Source organism: Hydra vulgaris, chromosome 12 (assembly GCF_038396675.1).
Source record: "Hydra vulgaris chromosome 12, alternate assembly HydraT2T_AEP".
In the NCBI taxonomy this organism is placed as follows: domain Eukaryota; kingdom Metazoa; phylum Cnidaria; class Hydrozoa; order Anthoathecata; family Hydridae; genus Hydra; species Hydra vulgaris.
The window spans coordinates 85,090,001-85,107,500 of NC_088931.1; the positions used below are offsets into that span (position 1 = coordinate 85,090,001).

Consider the following 17,500-nt stretch of genomic DNA (forward strand, 5'->3'; position numbering starts at 1 on the left):
CTCTGCAGTTACATAAGCATTACAGTTTGTTTCAGTTAAATTGTAAAGTTAATTTAAAACTTGGCTCTAGTTAATGAATCGAATATAAATCCTATTATCAACTGGATGTACAAAGATAGTTTACTACTTAAAGAAGTTTGACCAAAAGATAATAAACTTAGACCAAAAGATAATAAACAATTTTTTATGAGAATAACAACAAATTATGAAATGATTTGAATTTCACCATGTGTATATTTAAACAGACCAGGCTTGTTTTTTCTTTAAAAAAAATTATTTTTCCAAGCATCATAAAGTTATTCTAATACCTAAAACGAGGATTAAAAATCTCTATTATTTTATCAAACTTTTTCTTCAGTTTTTTATTTCTTAAATAACATTCTTATACCTTATTAAAATTGTGTTCACACACACAAAAAAAAAAGATTTTAAAAGAAGGAGGCATGCTTTGCATATTTTTCTAAAATCGAACTGTAGTTTTGCAATGCATTCAATTTTGCCAGCTTTTTAAAATTTTCAAGAATTTTAATATTTTAATATATTTTAATATATATTACTTTTTAAACCATTTTTCGTAACGCGACTTAAATTATGAAAAAAATGCAACTTGCTTTACTGACCTGTTTCGGTTAACATTAGGTTAATGTAAAAAAATTTTAATTTTATAATGATCTAAGGGTGTTTATAATTAATAAAAACACAACTGTGTTCCTATAAAGAATTTTGACCCTGCCTAAACAGTACGGTGGGCCGAAAATTTTTCTGATTTTTAACCCGCTATACCGCAAAAAACTTGTTTTTAGGGTACCTAAGGATAATGCAAAAAATATATATATATTTTTATTTTAAATCTGGAGTTAAAGCATCGCGCTTGAATAATCGAAGAAATTTTCCGTTTTTATAATTTTTTAACAAATGAAATGAAATTGAATAAATTCTTTAAATATCTGGAGACAATTTAAGTAGAAAAAAGTATCGGAATGGTAAATAAGAAATCTTTTTTTTTTATTATTAAAAAATCGTCTTTTCTACTAAAACTTTTTTGAAGAAATATATTTCTTTTACTTTTCGCTAATTTCTGTTGGTAGTTTAAGACATGATTTCCTTGAAAAATAAGGTATTGAGGAGTTACGTGTAGTTTTTATAATTCCACCTCTGGAATTAAAGCCAGCTACTTTTTGTGAAGCCTCTGTTACAAGCGTTACGCATCGTTCTACAGCTTGGGTGTGACATTGAAACTTTTGAAAGTTCCACTAAGCCGCTGTTTCACCTGATTGGATCTTTGACCAAATATCTTTATCTGAGACTCTTCGCAGCAAAGGTGGCGGCAAAAGCGTAGTAATGTTCCAGTCGATCATCTCTGTATAGTCGGTAGCAAGGAAAGAAAAGCAACTAAGATTTTGTGCTCCTCTCGATTTTGGGCCTATCGTTTCTGTCTAACGTTTGAAGTAAATGCCGGAATGGCAATGCAGTGGTCTTTTTACATATTTTTCAATTGTGGGAATAACACCGGATTTCCATCCCGTGTTAGTTATAGCGCCATCGCATCCGATTAAGTCCAGTTCATGAAATGAAAATCCAGCTTCATTCAAATATGAAATAATGCTCCGGGCAATGTTTTTCTCCGAGCAGACCCAGAAGTTGGTGAAACATGACCAACGTACATGGAACCTGGTTCTTTTAAAATTGAGTAATGTTCCTCTTTTATGGTTCGTCAAAACTGTTTTAATTTAAGTTTTTCAACCACTAGAGTTTTGTCCTTCCTCCCATCAAAATACAGTCCTTGAAGTGGGTTATATTTTTCCTTGCTCTGCATTTGAAGTTGTGAACGGTTATCCACTTTTGCTCTTCTAATTTTATTTTTGTCAACAAGACTGTGATCATAATTGGTTACGATTCCAAAATCTTGCAAAACACTTGAGGCAATAGCTGCCATTGCTCTGTCTGATAATCCATAGTGATCACTAGTCAGAGCAGTATTTTTCATTGTAATGCACATCTGTCATGATGGCTTAGTTAGCTTAAATTCTTCTATTTCTTTATCGAATAATTCTTCAACGGAGACTATTGAACTCTCTTTACTTTTGTGTTTTATCTAAATGGTGCATGAGTGTTGCGATAATAGATTATGTTGAGCATGAATGCTGCGATAATAGATTATGTTGAGCATGAATGTTGCGATAATAGATTATGTTGAGCATGAATGTTGCGATAATAGATTATGTTGAGCATGAGTGTTGCGATAATAGATTATGTTGAGCATGAATGTTGCGATAATAGATTATGTTGAGCATGAATGTTGCGATAATAGATTATGAGCGGGCAGAGTTATTTTAAGTAAATTTTCTATCGTGTCTTTGTATAACTTTTTCTGTTTCTTTTACGTCAACACTACCAAATTTACCAATACTATGCATTCTTTGGAAGTACAAAAATTTTAGTTCAAAGATGGGGATTTTTTTTTCTTTTTCACACTTACAGATAATTGAAACAGAACATTCGCATTCACAAATTTCAATGACCATTTTACATTTGCAGTCTAATGTTAATTTACACTTACACGCCGAGACATCAAAACAATACACGCCGACAACAATGATTTTTTTTTAAAATCTTTAACTCTCTTTTTGAACTTTTTTTTTTATCACGCTTGAAGGATTTCATAAGATTACGATAACTGTCATGGTAACCATTTATTAATTTTTATAAGCTTTGTTTTATAAGCTTTTTAAAGAAGACACAGCTTCTTCTCCTGATTTCTTACTGAATGCAACTGTTTTTTTTTAGCTTTATCTGCGATCAAATATAATCAACGTCTAAAACTTCTTATTGCACGCGTATAAAAAAGATTTTTTCAGAAATATAAAGATCAGGACCTTCTATATCTCTAGAGAAACACTGATTTAACTTGTTGTGCGACGCAATTTGAAACATAAGAAAACTTAACTGGCCTGTTGTTTGATTTCAAGGCTTATTTGCAATTTTCATTAAAACAACACTTGAGAACTTCTTCATAAGTTTATTTAGAGATAATTCTATTGGATGACCAAAAATCGGGCAATTAAATTCGCTACGAGTAATTTTTTTAAAAATAGCCTCGACAGATTGGTCAATATAATCAAATAATCAAAACAAAATTATATTAAAACAAGTTGTTGTGGCGAGAAACACACCAATTTTGCAACTCGTTTTGGAAATACTCTAATGCAAACTTTATTACGAAAATGATAAGTAGCGAGTACTTATTTAAATATTTAAGTACTATGCGTAAAATATTTGTATTATATATATATATATATATATTTTTTTTTTTTTTGCATTTTCGTTAGATACCCTTGAGGCATGTTTTCCGCGGTATAGCGAATCAAAAATGAGAAAAAAATTTTCGGCCTACCCTACTAAACAGGTCCCGGAAGTTCATAGGCGCAGGGCCACCGAAAGCCGTCACTTTGCCTGGGATAGCAACCCTGATTGGCGCCCTTATTTATCAAAATTTCCCTATATTATAGATAAAGAATCTTTTTTTTTTTTAAGTATCTTCTTTTCATTTGGTGCCCCTTGGATATCTGCCGCCCGGGACAAACTGTCCTTTTGCGTCCCCCCACCCCACCCGCCCCCTCTTGGCGGCCCTGCACAGGCGAGATCTCAGCTAGTTGGGGTAAACAATTTTACACATGAACGCATTTTAAAATGGTATAAGTTTTAAAGGAGAGGCGAGATCTCGGTAGTTTTTCTACCCCGGTTAGACGGGATGATTTCTATCCATATAAACAGCCCCTAAATAAGTGAAAGCAAAATAATTATTGGTTATAGTTTATGTCATAATATTCGTCAACGAAGCGAATTATAGAAGCATATTGTAAACAATAAAACTATTTTTATTGCATTTTCAAAATATTAAATGAAATTTTAGTATAAAAGAATTAGTATTTTCTGATTATTTGATAAAACTTGTTTTTCAAAACTCTGATATTTTTCAACCAAGGTCAAGAAAGTTGGATGAGGAAGGGGGCAGGGGTTTGGCTGAAACGAAAATTAAGGTTAATACAATTAAGGTTATATAGTAAAAAAAATATCTTTTGATTTCTAACTTTTTCTACATACCAAAATTAGTTGCAAGCCTAAATAATGCTTAATTTAATTTAAAATGCTGAAATAAAAATTTATTTACCTTTTTTTTGTGCTGATTCAGCATTAAATGCAGAAAAATCAATAGAAAAGAAAACAACATTTTTTCAGCTTTTTTATGACATAGCAAGCTAAAACTTACCGCACTGATGGATTACTATAAAACTTAAAATAATAATTATTTTTAAAATGGCAGCTCTTTTAATTTTAAAGGATATTTACGATGCAAAAACCTTTGGTAAAATATAAATATATTCAAATGGAAACAAGTTTAAGGTTAGTTCTAGTAAGGTATTGCAGTTCTATCTATAAAGAAACAACCCTGAAAATTTGAAGTTAATTGCATATCTGGTTAAAAAGATATGAATAATTTGCTGTTTGCAGTTAGATAAAAAAATACAATTGAGAAATCAAGTTTCAAAGTTTAAAAACAATATACTAATTAAAAATTTCATACACTGATTTTAACTAACAACATTATCAGATAACTAAAAAAATTGAGAATGGGAAACGATTTCATACTCCAGCAGGATAACCATCCAAAACATACCGATAATAAACGAAGGAATAACATTTATGTTTAGCAATGGCCATCTAAAAGTCCGGACTTCAATCCAATAGAAAATTTGTGGTATATTTTGCACAGAAAAATTGGAGAAAAAAAAATGTTGTGTAGTATCCAGCTTAATTAAAGCATAATATACAATTCTTATGGTTTTTAGACAAAATAAATCTGAGCTTGAGGTTCTCTTTCTTTTTACAAATGCCAAAAAGATCTTGAAGACACTTGATTGATCGTTCTACACACTGGTTTGTTCTGGGAATTTCTCGATGGTTTATGATTACAAAACTTTTTCACTAAGTTTAACGCTTTTTCGTGACCATTCAAGCTGCTAAATGGCTTCCGATAACCATCTGCATTCTATATTTGGTCAGTAAACCAATGAACCGCCCATTTGTAAGAGATGAATCTACAAATGTCGAGTAGTGAGTCACTTCTCTCTGGTAAAAGAATAAATGTTAAAAGAGCTAGTATTGCCCAGGAATCCTATCTTGCATTATTTAATTTAAGTATTTTATTAAACTTCACTTTAGTAAATACTCCAGATTCTTCAAAAAAACGGATTACCTGAGTTAAATGAAATAGAAATTTCATAACACCACGCCATACTGCTGTTTTTGTAATCACTTCTTTACCATTCTTGAAATTCTTCCTGATCTGTTCGTAGCTCCATACAGGTTCCGGGATAAACGGATATTTGATATTGGGCGACATGTTGTTTCCTCCAAATTCTTTATTTATTGCTACGCTAAAGACTCGGTCAAGAACATGATGTTGACAATCAATGAATTGTGGTTCTTCCAGTTTCATTTAAGTAAAACTAGTGCTAGTAACTTCTCTTTAACGCTAACAATGCTTGGTGAGTAACTAGCTTTCTAAATGTTCTTGATTTTCGTGATTTCTTCTTTAAGTTTAACAGTTTCTTTAATAGTTGATCTGAATATACCAGACTGTGAAGATGTCTGAACGTCAATCCCATCTTGAGATAGCTGTCGACAAATGGTTGCTGCTTTGCTGGCTGATAACTTTGAAGATTTTATTAATTAGTTTGCAGTTTTGGTTTTGCTGTAGTTCTTGCTGGTTCTTGTGGACTGTTCTTCTTAATCTTCAGACTCGAATTCAGAAGTAAACATTGCTGCTGTTGCCGTTACTGTTGTTGAAAATGGCTTCAAGGACATTTTTCTTCCTTAGATGGATGGATAGTTTTTAAACTAGCATCCTTCCCCGACCTGTCCTTTGCTTTCAATATGATGATGATATAATCTGAAGAATAAGCACCCGTGGCGCAGTGGTAGCGCATTTGCCTCAGAAAAAAGGATCCATGATTCAAACCCCGATTCTCTGAGCAAGTTTTGCAACATCGGTTAGGAAGGAGACGTGAACTTCCTATTAAATGCTCATCCGCGATACACTGAGATAAGACCGTAAGGACTTCTTGAGGCACCTAAATAAAATTAAAAAAAAAAAAAACGATACATTCTTTTGTCCTCACTGCATAGCCATTTACCATCTAGTTTTGAGATGTCAAAAACTTTATTCAACGAATCGTATTTTCTTTGTTTTACACATTTATCGTTCGTCTTGAATTGATAAATGTGGAAAATTTAATTTCTTTTGCCATAAACTTGTTACTTCTTTGTCAACTTTCTTCATGCGCTCTCGTCGCCTTTTAATGGATTCTCGCAGGAACAGATGGCGACCAATAATTTGGATTTTGAGTGGTATCCTGCTGTTATCTTCCAGTGGTTACTCCGCTAAAAGAACAGTTTTTCTTTTCCTATTTGACTAGTAAAACCGAGATATTCAACCAAATCGTCTTGTTTTTTTCAGTAATAAAAGTACTTTTTTTATAGGATATGCGATTAAAGATAATAGTTAAATATATTTCTGAAAGACAATAATAATAAATATAAGTGCTATTGTACTTCTATATTATTTGATTGCCATTTGGCGATTACAAATTTATATATAAGTATTAGCGTTGCTTAACTAGGCAGCTTATATAGTACTTATACAGCCTAAATCTTGCTAACCTCCATACACTTCTACAAGATTTCAGAAAATTCTAGAAAGTTTCAGACATTTTACAATTTTCAAAATGTAAAAATTTTGAAAGTTTTAAAATGTTTTAAGTGTTTAAAATGAACGACTCAAATAAAAATAAAAAAAAATTGGTATGTTTTAGCTAAATGGGTTGGAGTGTTTATATGAGAAACAAGCCAACCCAAGCCAAGAATCAACTAAGATAAGGGCAAAATGGGCTAAGTTCCTTCTCATATGTTTTTATGAGGTTTTTTACACCGAGATTTTAAAGACCAACCCAGTCTATTGAGTCTGCTCGCCTCCATACAAACATTTTCTTTAAATATACAATTAAATTATTTTTTTTAACATGTATTTTATATTGATGATGAATCTATTAATTGTTGATGTTTTTATAAATTATATGTTGATTCGAACTTGTTTAAAAAACTTTGTCGGAAAAGAAAAATTAGTTTATTTTTAAGTTTTGAATAACTTTTAATAAAATTATAACAATTTAAAATACAAAATCAAATCGTTTATGTGTAACATATGATAGGTTTTATGTTTCATATACCCTTGTACATTTCTTACTCTTCAAACTTTTTATATATTTCTGTTACACTTTCTAGAATGTATCCTTTAAATGTATTGATGGAAGTTGCACGGTCTGTAAAAGATATAAAAAGAAAACTTGTAATCAGCGCCGCTGGCAGACTATAAATAGCAGACATGAAAAAACTATGATAGGAGAACAACCAGAGACAAAAAGTTCCTTACATTGCTCGAAACAGAAGCTTTGGGTATTGCCCTAGCAACGAATCAAAAGCTTTGGGTGTTACCATAGCAAAATCTCCAAAAACACAGTAGCTATGGGTGTTGCCAAAGCAAAATACAATCGCAAAAGTAAAAGAGTTTACGAACAAGATCTGTAATTTATTATCAAGCAATAAAAATAACAACAGAACTAAATTGAAAAACTTTCACACCTTTTTTTTTATAAAAGGATTAATTACTAAGCACCATTATGGGAATAGCACTATATAATTCGGTTTCTGTTTTCATCCGTGCAGATAACATTTTTAAGACTAGAGCCGTAAACTTCAAACCTTTAGAAGTTTAGCCCTCTAACAACTGTATTAGTTGTTGACAAATGAGATTCTATACCTGCTAAAATAATTAAAAATTCCTTATTATAAAGCATATATATTCTTGTTATTTATAATTTTTATTTTTGATATAAAAATGTGCTTGATGTAAAAACGTGGACCAATTTTTACTATTATATCGCTGTATTTGACACGTTATTTGACACGTCTAAACGGTTCAGAAATGACTACATCTAATGAGCCAGTGGTTGCATCACAAAATGTGATACAATTTTGCGGTATCTGTGTAAAAAGCAAATTAGATTAAATTAGATTTACTAGATTTTTTGAACATAAAAAACTTTTAGGAGTAGTGATGCAGTGATGTGATGTATTTAAATAAGCGTCAGAAAGATAAAGAAAAGATAAATACTTAAAATTTTCCCCTTTCGTTACAAATTAACTACAGTGAAAATAGGCGTAGTAATATAAATAATATATTACTATAACAATATTCTAATTTTTAATTTTTTTAAATAAATTTTAATATTCTTTTGTAGAGTAATTCTCTCTTTACAAAGTTCTATTTTCAGTTTTATTACACATTTTCATATACCTACTCATTATTAAAAAAATACATGATTCATAAATGGTTCGAGATAAGTACAAAAATGGTTAGAAATAAATACTCTGCACACGTGTAGTGTACAGAGTATTTATCTTTCACCATTTTTGTATTTTTCTCACAACGTTTATTAATTATGTGTTGCACCATATATGGATTATACCTTTTAATTCTTAAACTAGCCCGCAAACTTAGTGTGTATACAGTTAAATAAGTAATATATATAAATGAAAAAACTTTAGATCACCAATTGAACTATGTAGTCAAACTTTGAAAAATATGTTTGAGCTGTACACACCCCTTCTCATAAATTATGTCGTCATTAGTTTTATAAAATATCACCACTGTAAATAAAACTAATGACCGCTTCATGCTTTTTATGGCTTTTAATTCAATTATTTTTTCTTGCAATCAGATATCTAAAGAAAAACTCAATAACTTTTTCAATGGATACTCCGCAATAAAGTACTGAAATAGTTTTGATGCACAAAATACGAACTCAATTATTGCAACACTAAATATACTCTGACGACGATTTTTGTGATATAACCCACTTTTATCACCAAAATTCCTGCAATTGAATACCTGATTCAAAGATGCAGGGACATTCATTAGAAAATATATAGCAATTATATTCATTAGAAAACATATAGCAATTAAGCAAACATGTGTAAGATTCAGAAACATCAACTTTAAGAAGACTTCGGTCTTGTCACGGAGCACCGCGCAAGAACATTTAACAAGAAGTTTACGGCACTTTCGTTACCGATGTCACAAACACGGCCATAGCAGGCACTAAACCTATTAATTCTGAAGCAAGCGCTCTAACTACAGCATCAGTGCTCCTCAAATCTATTTAACTAGTAAAGTGTTTCTCTAGATTCGGTAGAGTACGGTACAAATTTAACTATAAATTTTTTTCATAAATTGTTTTAATTGCAAAATCAATTTAATTGCAACAAAAATTTAACTTCAAAATATTTTTTGGACTTTATGTATGGTGTCTTAGCCGTTATTTTTGAGGGGGCGGTTTTAAGGGCGGTTCTTGCAATCAAAATTAAAGTTGCAAAAAAAAAATTAATTCGCTACTGGATGGATTGTGCTTTGGAAATCGTCAAATATCTTAAAATGAAAAATATAAAAAAATAAATAATAAAAACTAATAAGTAATTTAATTCTATCCTTGTATGAAGCTAAAAAGATTGCAGAAAATCCTGGATGAAAATCCTTGATAAAAACCCTATAAACAGTGGATGAAATCTTGTATATGAGCTATAAACAAATGAGGTTAGCAGCCTTTTTTAAAATTAACGTGAAATTCTGCCAAGTTTATAAAATTATGAACATTTTTATAAATAATTTGATAAATATGAAAAAGAAGGGAAAAATACCTCATGACTAAACTATGATTTTTTTGAAAATTTTGCATAATCCACACTTTAAAAAGTTGCCAGTCGCCAAATTTCATCTGCATGACGTCGCGAAGTTCATTTAAGTCGCACGTTGCCAACACACGACCATTTATGTTATTTTCAAGAATGCGGTTCTTATAAATAGGTACTAATGAATCATCCATTCCATCAATCTCAGCAAGCTATAATATTTGCAAAAAATAAAATTGGAACAAAAATTCAAAGATTCAACAAATGCCGAAGATGATTATTCAAGGTAATTTTAAGCATGACAGTTAAGAGATGGTTGTTAAAGATGGTTAAGCATGGTAGTTTTATGTATTTTTTTTTAGTAAAACGGTATTTTTGAAAGAAAAAAAAAGAAAAAAAATTTTAAGCCTCTAAACCATTTCAAAAAAAAAACTTTACAATGGTAAAAAGATTACCTGATATGCAATATCTTTAACTGTCATATACAATAACTGATGATCACTATTCGCAATACTCTGAACAGCAAAAAGAGGAATAGAAAAGAAAATATTTACACACGCATATTTTCATACTATAATGAATCTACCTCCCCACCCATTGAAAGATCTACCTTAACAAAAATAAAAAAGAACCTTGCTTGCTGAGAATGTGCTGGAACGAGAACATACTTTCGGGGAGCGACTTCTATTTGCAATCAAGTATTCCACTATAGCATTTCGTATTGCAGGATCCATATATATCATAAAAGGAGCAAAGATTCTAACATCTTCAACATTTATTGATGGCTTATGAGAAGAAATAAACGAGTCAAAACTACTGCTATCAGAATCGTTACCTAAAAAAGTCGAAGAAATAGTAGGTATACCATATCCATACAATTTGTTAACCTGACTAACTTTCATTCTTTCAGGTATGTTTAATTCGCCGTCTAAGCATAAAATGGTTATCCAAGTAGATTTGCAAGGCCATTGATCGCAGAGCGATACCCATATTGCAAGTCGAGTCCACTGAAAAGGAACATGAGCATTGCGCAAAATTCTTCCATTTAATGAAACAATATTCATAATGCGCTTAATGTCAGCCACAGATCCAAATTCGTCATTTCTAAATAAATATGATAGATCATGTATGTTTTCTAATGACACAGAATGTTCGTCACTTTTACAAGGTGATATCTCTTTAATAGAGAGTTTGGGTGAACGACTGGACAAAAGTCGTGTATCTTCGCGCTCACTAATTGCACGATCATCTCTACTGCTAATAGAACGATTAAGCAACTCATTTGAAATTTGAAAACCGTCATTAAGATCCCATTCTAGTTCCTCTTGGTTATCATTCAATATCATACCTATTTCTTTTTGATACTCTGGAGGTATTATCCCATTCATTTTCGTTTTTAATGGTTCAAGTATAAAATAAGGGAGATTAAATAAACTCTTTAAGAAATCATATGCTACTTTTTGCGAATCACCAAGACTTTCATATATTTGATTTGCAGCTTTTATAAGTAAAGCAGGGTCTGCAGATATCACTATAATAAAACTATGTTTAGCATCGCATAATAAAATATTCAACAAATTTATTAAATGCAGAACTTTATCATGTTCAAGTGTTTCATGAAAATCGACATTCAAAACAATTCTAGTTTGACGCCGAGCAAATCCATCAACAGACAAAATCATATCAGAGTTTAAATCTATTTCTTGTTTTAAAACTGACACAAAAGTTTCTTCTTGTATATTCGGCTGATTAGACATTATACGAATTCTTTTCTTCGTTGATAATACTAGACAGTATACGATAAGTATGAAGCGTAAAATATAGACTAACAACGCACAAATCAATACACAACAACAAGCAATTTGGATGGCAACAATAGCGCTAGTTCCGTGGATACCAAAAACTCCGTACAAAATGATGCTTACCCACAAGCAAAAGAGCACTCCAAGTGTTAATACAATAGAAGGAATGCAGCAACATGATTTTTTCCAACGTAAAGAGTTGTTAGCACTTTGTGATGTATTAGGACTAGCTTGAAATATTCTGTAAAGCCTAGGAATAAACATTCCTATATCTTTTTCTATTGCATCAGTCAATTCGTTGGTCATATTTACTAAAGCAGTGATTGGTGAATTACTGGAAAAAAATTTTGAAGAAAGATCAATAGTTATAATATGAACAGGTAAAACCGATGAATCAGATACATTAGATAATGGAACTAAATAAAGAATTTTTAAGAACCACAAACTTCTATTTAGAAAATTTGTTAATAACACTCCAACGTAATTTATATAATTGTTAAAACTCAACAAAGCTATGCGAGCAAATGCTATCAATGCAAGCGTAAGTATAACAATAACGATTGCTGTAGCAATAGCATCAATCCATGTAAACGATATCCAAACAAACAATCCAATTGTTGTTGCAGTCATTACAATGAAAATGACAACAGACATAGTTAACAAAAACGAAGATATGTTCTCGTGTTCTCGATACTGTTCCATAAGTTCTATTATCATAAAAAATAAAAAAATATTTTATATACACACATACACACACACATATATATGTATATAAATGTGTGTGTGTGTGTGTGTGTGTGTATATATATATATATATATATATATATATATATATATATATAAAATATATATATATATATATATATATATATATATATATATATATATATATTTATGGCTACACACACATCTTCACATTCAGTTGAACATAGGGGAAGACAGGGCAAGAATATTTTAAAAGTCCTGATGACATTATGCGATTTAACTCTAGAATTTCATAAAATTAAAATTTTTTAAAAACTACCAACTACTTTAAAGTAACACAAAATAAAAACGCGTCGCAAAAAAGTTTTTCTCAAAAAGTTACACCCGAAGGACACCATCTATTAACAGTTCCAGTTTCACCCATTTTTAAGTTTTTTTGTTGAGTGGTTTTATGAAAAGCTATCTTGTCCCATTCGCCACCGTTTTCCCCTACCTATACACACCATCGCGTACAGTAAAACATAATTACACACATCCCCTCACATAGAGTAAAACATACCTACACACACCCTCACATACAGTAAAACATACCTATACACATCCTCACATACAGTAAAACATGTTAAAACAATATACACAATTCTATAAAACTCACTCATAATTTTCTGCGCATACGGAGATTTTCCATTTTCCTTTTTTGAGAACAAACCAACACTTAGAGGAACAGATAACGAAGGGTCAACAAAAAAATCAGCCAAAGTTGTCAAATAAGCACTATTTTGATCCATCTTCTCATCACATGAAGCTAATAACAAATACAAAACAAAATTATTTTGTTATTGGCGACAACTGAATATAGCAATGCAAATTGTTCTTTTCATTAAATTTCGATCGATTTTTATTTTACTTTACCTTTTTTTTTTTACGATTTTTATTTTACTTTACTTACATTTCGATCAATTTTTGTTTAATTTTACTCACAACGCTCTAAAAATCAATAGAAATCTTAAAGCGCGCACTGATTTAAAATAAATGAAGTAAACTTATTGCAAAAGTGAACTATACAAATATTCAATTGATGTTCAATGCATGTGATGCATGGATTGAATGACCAATAGTGCAATTCATCTATATAAATTAATCAATATTCTAAATTTAAAAAAATAACTGATTTCATCAATAATATGCAATTAAAAATTAAACAAAATTCTTGAGATAATTTCTATTTTACTTTAAAGAGAGCGTAAAGTTTATATAAGAATTTTGTATTATTTGCGTGAAAATTACTATATTTCTTTTTTTCTTATTTAACCGATGGCCGAGAAAGCAATTAAATCCAACTAATGGCCAAGGAAGTCACTAAAGAAAAGGAAGCCACTAAATTCACCCAATGGCTACAGAAGCCACTAGATTTGAGGAGCCTATTGTTATTATAATATACTAAAACAAATGTTGTTATTAAACAACTCTTTCTTAACCTTGTAATGCCAAAGCACATTGAAAAACAAAAGCGCTGTACAAAATCAGGTTATGCCAAATATTTTGAACCCCATAATTATGGATTTTAAAACAAACACTCTATAACTTCACTATTACCGCATTATACCCAATTATAGCCAGAAATTAACGCTTTTAAGTACACAAAAAAATTAAGGTTATGTTAGTAATAATATTACCTTATTTACTTATAATAATAAATAGTACGAGACACTTAAGGATTCAAAACGTGTTATATAGAAGAACAAGGAAATAAAAAAGTATGTAAACCAAAGTCCACAAAACAGCACTCCTTTTGAAACGTCAAAAAAAATAATTAAATTTATTTAAAAGATGATTTAGAGTGATTTAAAAAAGGCAGTGTCCAATGACTGTAAACAAATGATAATAGTAATTATTAATAAGTAACAGAAATGTTTATTCATGAACTTGATTAGCAAAATTTTGGAAAAAAAGCATAAAATTTAAAACATGAAAATCAAAACAATTATTTATTTTTACAAATTATTAATAATTAACTTCATTATTTTTAAATGGTAATGGGCACAAATAATTTTATATTACTTTTTACCTTAAAAAATATGAAATTTTTTATAATTCTTTTAGTGTGAAGTTTAAAGTTTGAGTCCAAGTATAACATTTTTTTGTCTCAGCAAATATGTTTTTTAAAATAATAGAAAAGATTAACATATTGTCTCATCTTCCCCACGAACAGCATATGTTAAAAACATGAAACTTTTAACATATAAAAAAAAATTAATATAAAATTGATGGGGAAGAAAATTAAAACGATTGACATTTCAAAAAAAAAAAAAAATTGCAACTTACACGTAATTTTTCCAATACTCAAGTTTCCTACCGTCATTTTTTTCCTAAGAAGCTCATTAAAATTGTTTTTTCAACAATCTAGTTTCTTATCGTCATTTTTTCCGACAACCTATTTTCATACCGTCGTTTTTTTGCTAAGAAGCTCATTAATAACTTTTTTTGCGCATCATTAATAAAAAGTTGCATACTTTTTATTGAACCAATGAAACACTTTGCAAAATAACTATTTAGTTTGCTAAGTAAATGTACTTCATATGATCGAAATAAATCATAATTTCTAATAAAATAAATCTAATTTAAGTTAAAGGAGATTGAAAACATCTGTGATAAAATAATTATAACTCGGTGTAGTTAGGGCGAATTACAAATTATTCGAATTCTTTAATTTGGAATTAGCATGATCAACAATCAGCGTATCATGTCAAAACAAAAGCTTTAGATATAATTTTTTTCGCTTCAGGTTTTTTAATATTTAAAGAAACTTTTCTCTTTTTTATGTAATTTTTAAAACCTTTTTACTACCCCTAATAGTAAATCTAAAGAACACCATTTTGGAGTCTTCAGATCACTTTCGCTCATCGGCATTAACATGAACTTAGTTAAAATCTTTTGAAAAAGTACCTTAACCCACTATAGATCCTAGCTCTAATCAGTTCTGACGTATATTAACTATATATAGTTGTCAAAATACAATATTTCTATCAATTTTCACAAAAAATACAAGAATTCCGACCAAGAAAGAGCTTATTATTAAGAAAAATTGCCAATAAGAACAGATCATATCATTAAATTATGTTAATTTCACCTAAAAAAAGTATTTATTTAAAACCTTATTCAAATTTGGACAAGCGATTGTGATTTTAAAAAGCTGTTTTTTTTTAACAAAAAAAGAATCTTCGGTCTGGGTTTTTTTGCTACAATTATTAAAATTTTATAATACCGCAAAATTTATCATTTTAATTTTTTTCGTCTTTTCATAATTAACAGACCTGATTATTTAATGGAAATATGTCGTAGTCAATAAAATATCATATTTAAAAATTGTCTTAACTACACTGAGAAATCCCTTTTACTATTTCGATATTTTGCCTTTTCATCAAGGTTTGTATTTTTCATCAAGGTTTGTATTTTTCATCAAGGTTTGTATTTTTCATCAAGGTTTGTATTTTTCATCAAGGTTTGTATTTTTCATCAAGGTTTGTATTTTTCATCAAGGTTTGTATTTTGGAGTTAAAAAGTTAAGAGAGCTGCAACAAATGTTTAAAGAAATAAAAATATAATGATATTGCCTCCTGGGCCTAGGGAAAGTAAATTTTAAAAAATAATATTCTTTTTTTGGCATAATCAATTTTACAGTATAATTTTATAAAATCCCAAAGCAATTCTCAACTTAGCTTAAATGTTAAGAGTTGCTTCAGTTTTTACGATAGAATATTTATTAATGCATTTTTGTTAAAGAAATTTTTTTAACCATTAAAAACCCGATTGCTTTAGCACAATGATTTTAATACAGAGACTCGATTATTTTACTTTAATAAAAAGACTCGATTATTTTGCTGATAAAAACAAACTAAGACTAATACTTAGATACAAAGATATTTTATGATACAAAGGTCAAGTAAACTTTCAGTTCATATTTAAATACAGTACATGTACTAATTTGTATCCTAAGTTAATAATAATATTAATAATAATAACAATAATAATAATAATAATAATAATAATAGTAATAATATTATTTAAAAAAACAACAATTCTAATCACAATAAAAATAACAATAATAATAGCAACAATAGTAATCATCTAATTAAATAATACGGTACTTGCTGCTGCTCATTCATGCGTATTTTGACACGGAGCCTTTTAAAGACAAATGGCGAAAAATCGCTGAAGAGAACTTCAATAAAGTTTTTCATTGTTCTTTTTATAAGAAATTTTGCAACCTTTTATATTTGCTTACCTGTCTGTCAAAAATATTGTTATATTTAAAGTAATAACTAATTTTTTGTTGTTTCTGAAGTAACTTTTTCTTAAGTTGTTTGATGTATTAGATCAGATATTATTTGGTATACACCAGGTTTAATTTTTTTCCGAGTGTGGTTTGTACAAAAGAATTATTGTGATAAGTTTAGCCTAAATGAATCATTGTGGGAATTAATTAACCTTAAAGAATTTCTACTTTCTCGTTGTTTTTTGGATAACATTATTTAGGAGTGTAAGTTTAGCTCATAGGAACTTGCTGCTTTGGGTTGAAACTTGTATCTAATATAATCCGCGTCTAGTGTTTTCTAGATTTAATCTGTGTCTAGTGTATCCTAGGTTTAACCTAATTGTATATATGGTATGTATCAGAATCGTTTGCAAAGGATCAAAATAAGAAAACCTTAAAACTCATAAGAGTGTGGGGTTTGAAACTGTCAACCAAGTATGTAATACGGCACCCTAACCAGATACGCTAGTCTTATGAATCAGTGTACTGAAACATAGTAAGTATATAACCTAACAAATTTAATTGGGATAATGTGTTTAATCAATCATTCAATATAAATATAAAATAAATGTATAATCCAAATTAGATGCAAAATACACATAAATAAATGTATAAAAGTAATGAAAAGCATAAATAAAACATAAAAAACGCCAATAGCCAGGAGGTGAATATCTTGCTGCCGCAGTGTATAATTCAAATGATGTGAGTAAGTTATGGGCTAGAGGGTTGTAAATCAAGGGAGTAAATCAAATAGAGGGAGTAAATCAAAGTTATGGGCTAGAGGGTTGGTCTTATAGTTGATATTTTCTGAATTCAGACAAATTGTTTCAGTCAAAAAAAAAATTTCTGATTGGTTGATTTTCAAAAAGAA

General features: G+C 29.7%; 1 protein-coding gene across 8 annotated transcripts in view; it reads right to left on the bottom strand.

The window, feature by feature from the left end:
- Positions 1-17,500, bottom strand: part of LOC100213216 (kinase D-interacting substrate of 220 kDa) — a 68,924-nt gene that overhangs the window by 5,008 nt on the left and 46,416 nt on the right. For all 8 annotated transcript variants that reach the window (XM_065814780.1, XM_065814785.1, XM_065814784.1 and 5 more), the window contains 4 exons: positions 12,970-13,119; positions 10,440-12,316; positions 10,263-10,322; positions 9,817-10,019 (listed from right to left, as the gene is read on the bottom strand). In XM_065814780.1, the coding sequence (XP_065670852.1) occupies positions 9,817-10,019; positions 10,263-10,322; positions 10,440-12,316; positions 12,970-13,119 (2,290 nt within the window). The remainder of the gene's footprint in view (positions 1-9,816; positions 10,020-10,262; positions 10,323-10,439; positions 12,317-12,969; positions 13,120-17,500) is intronic.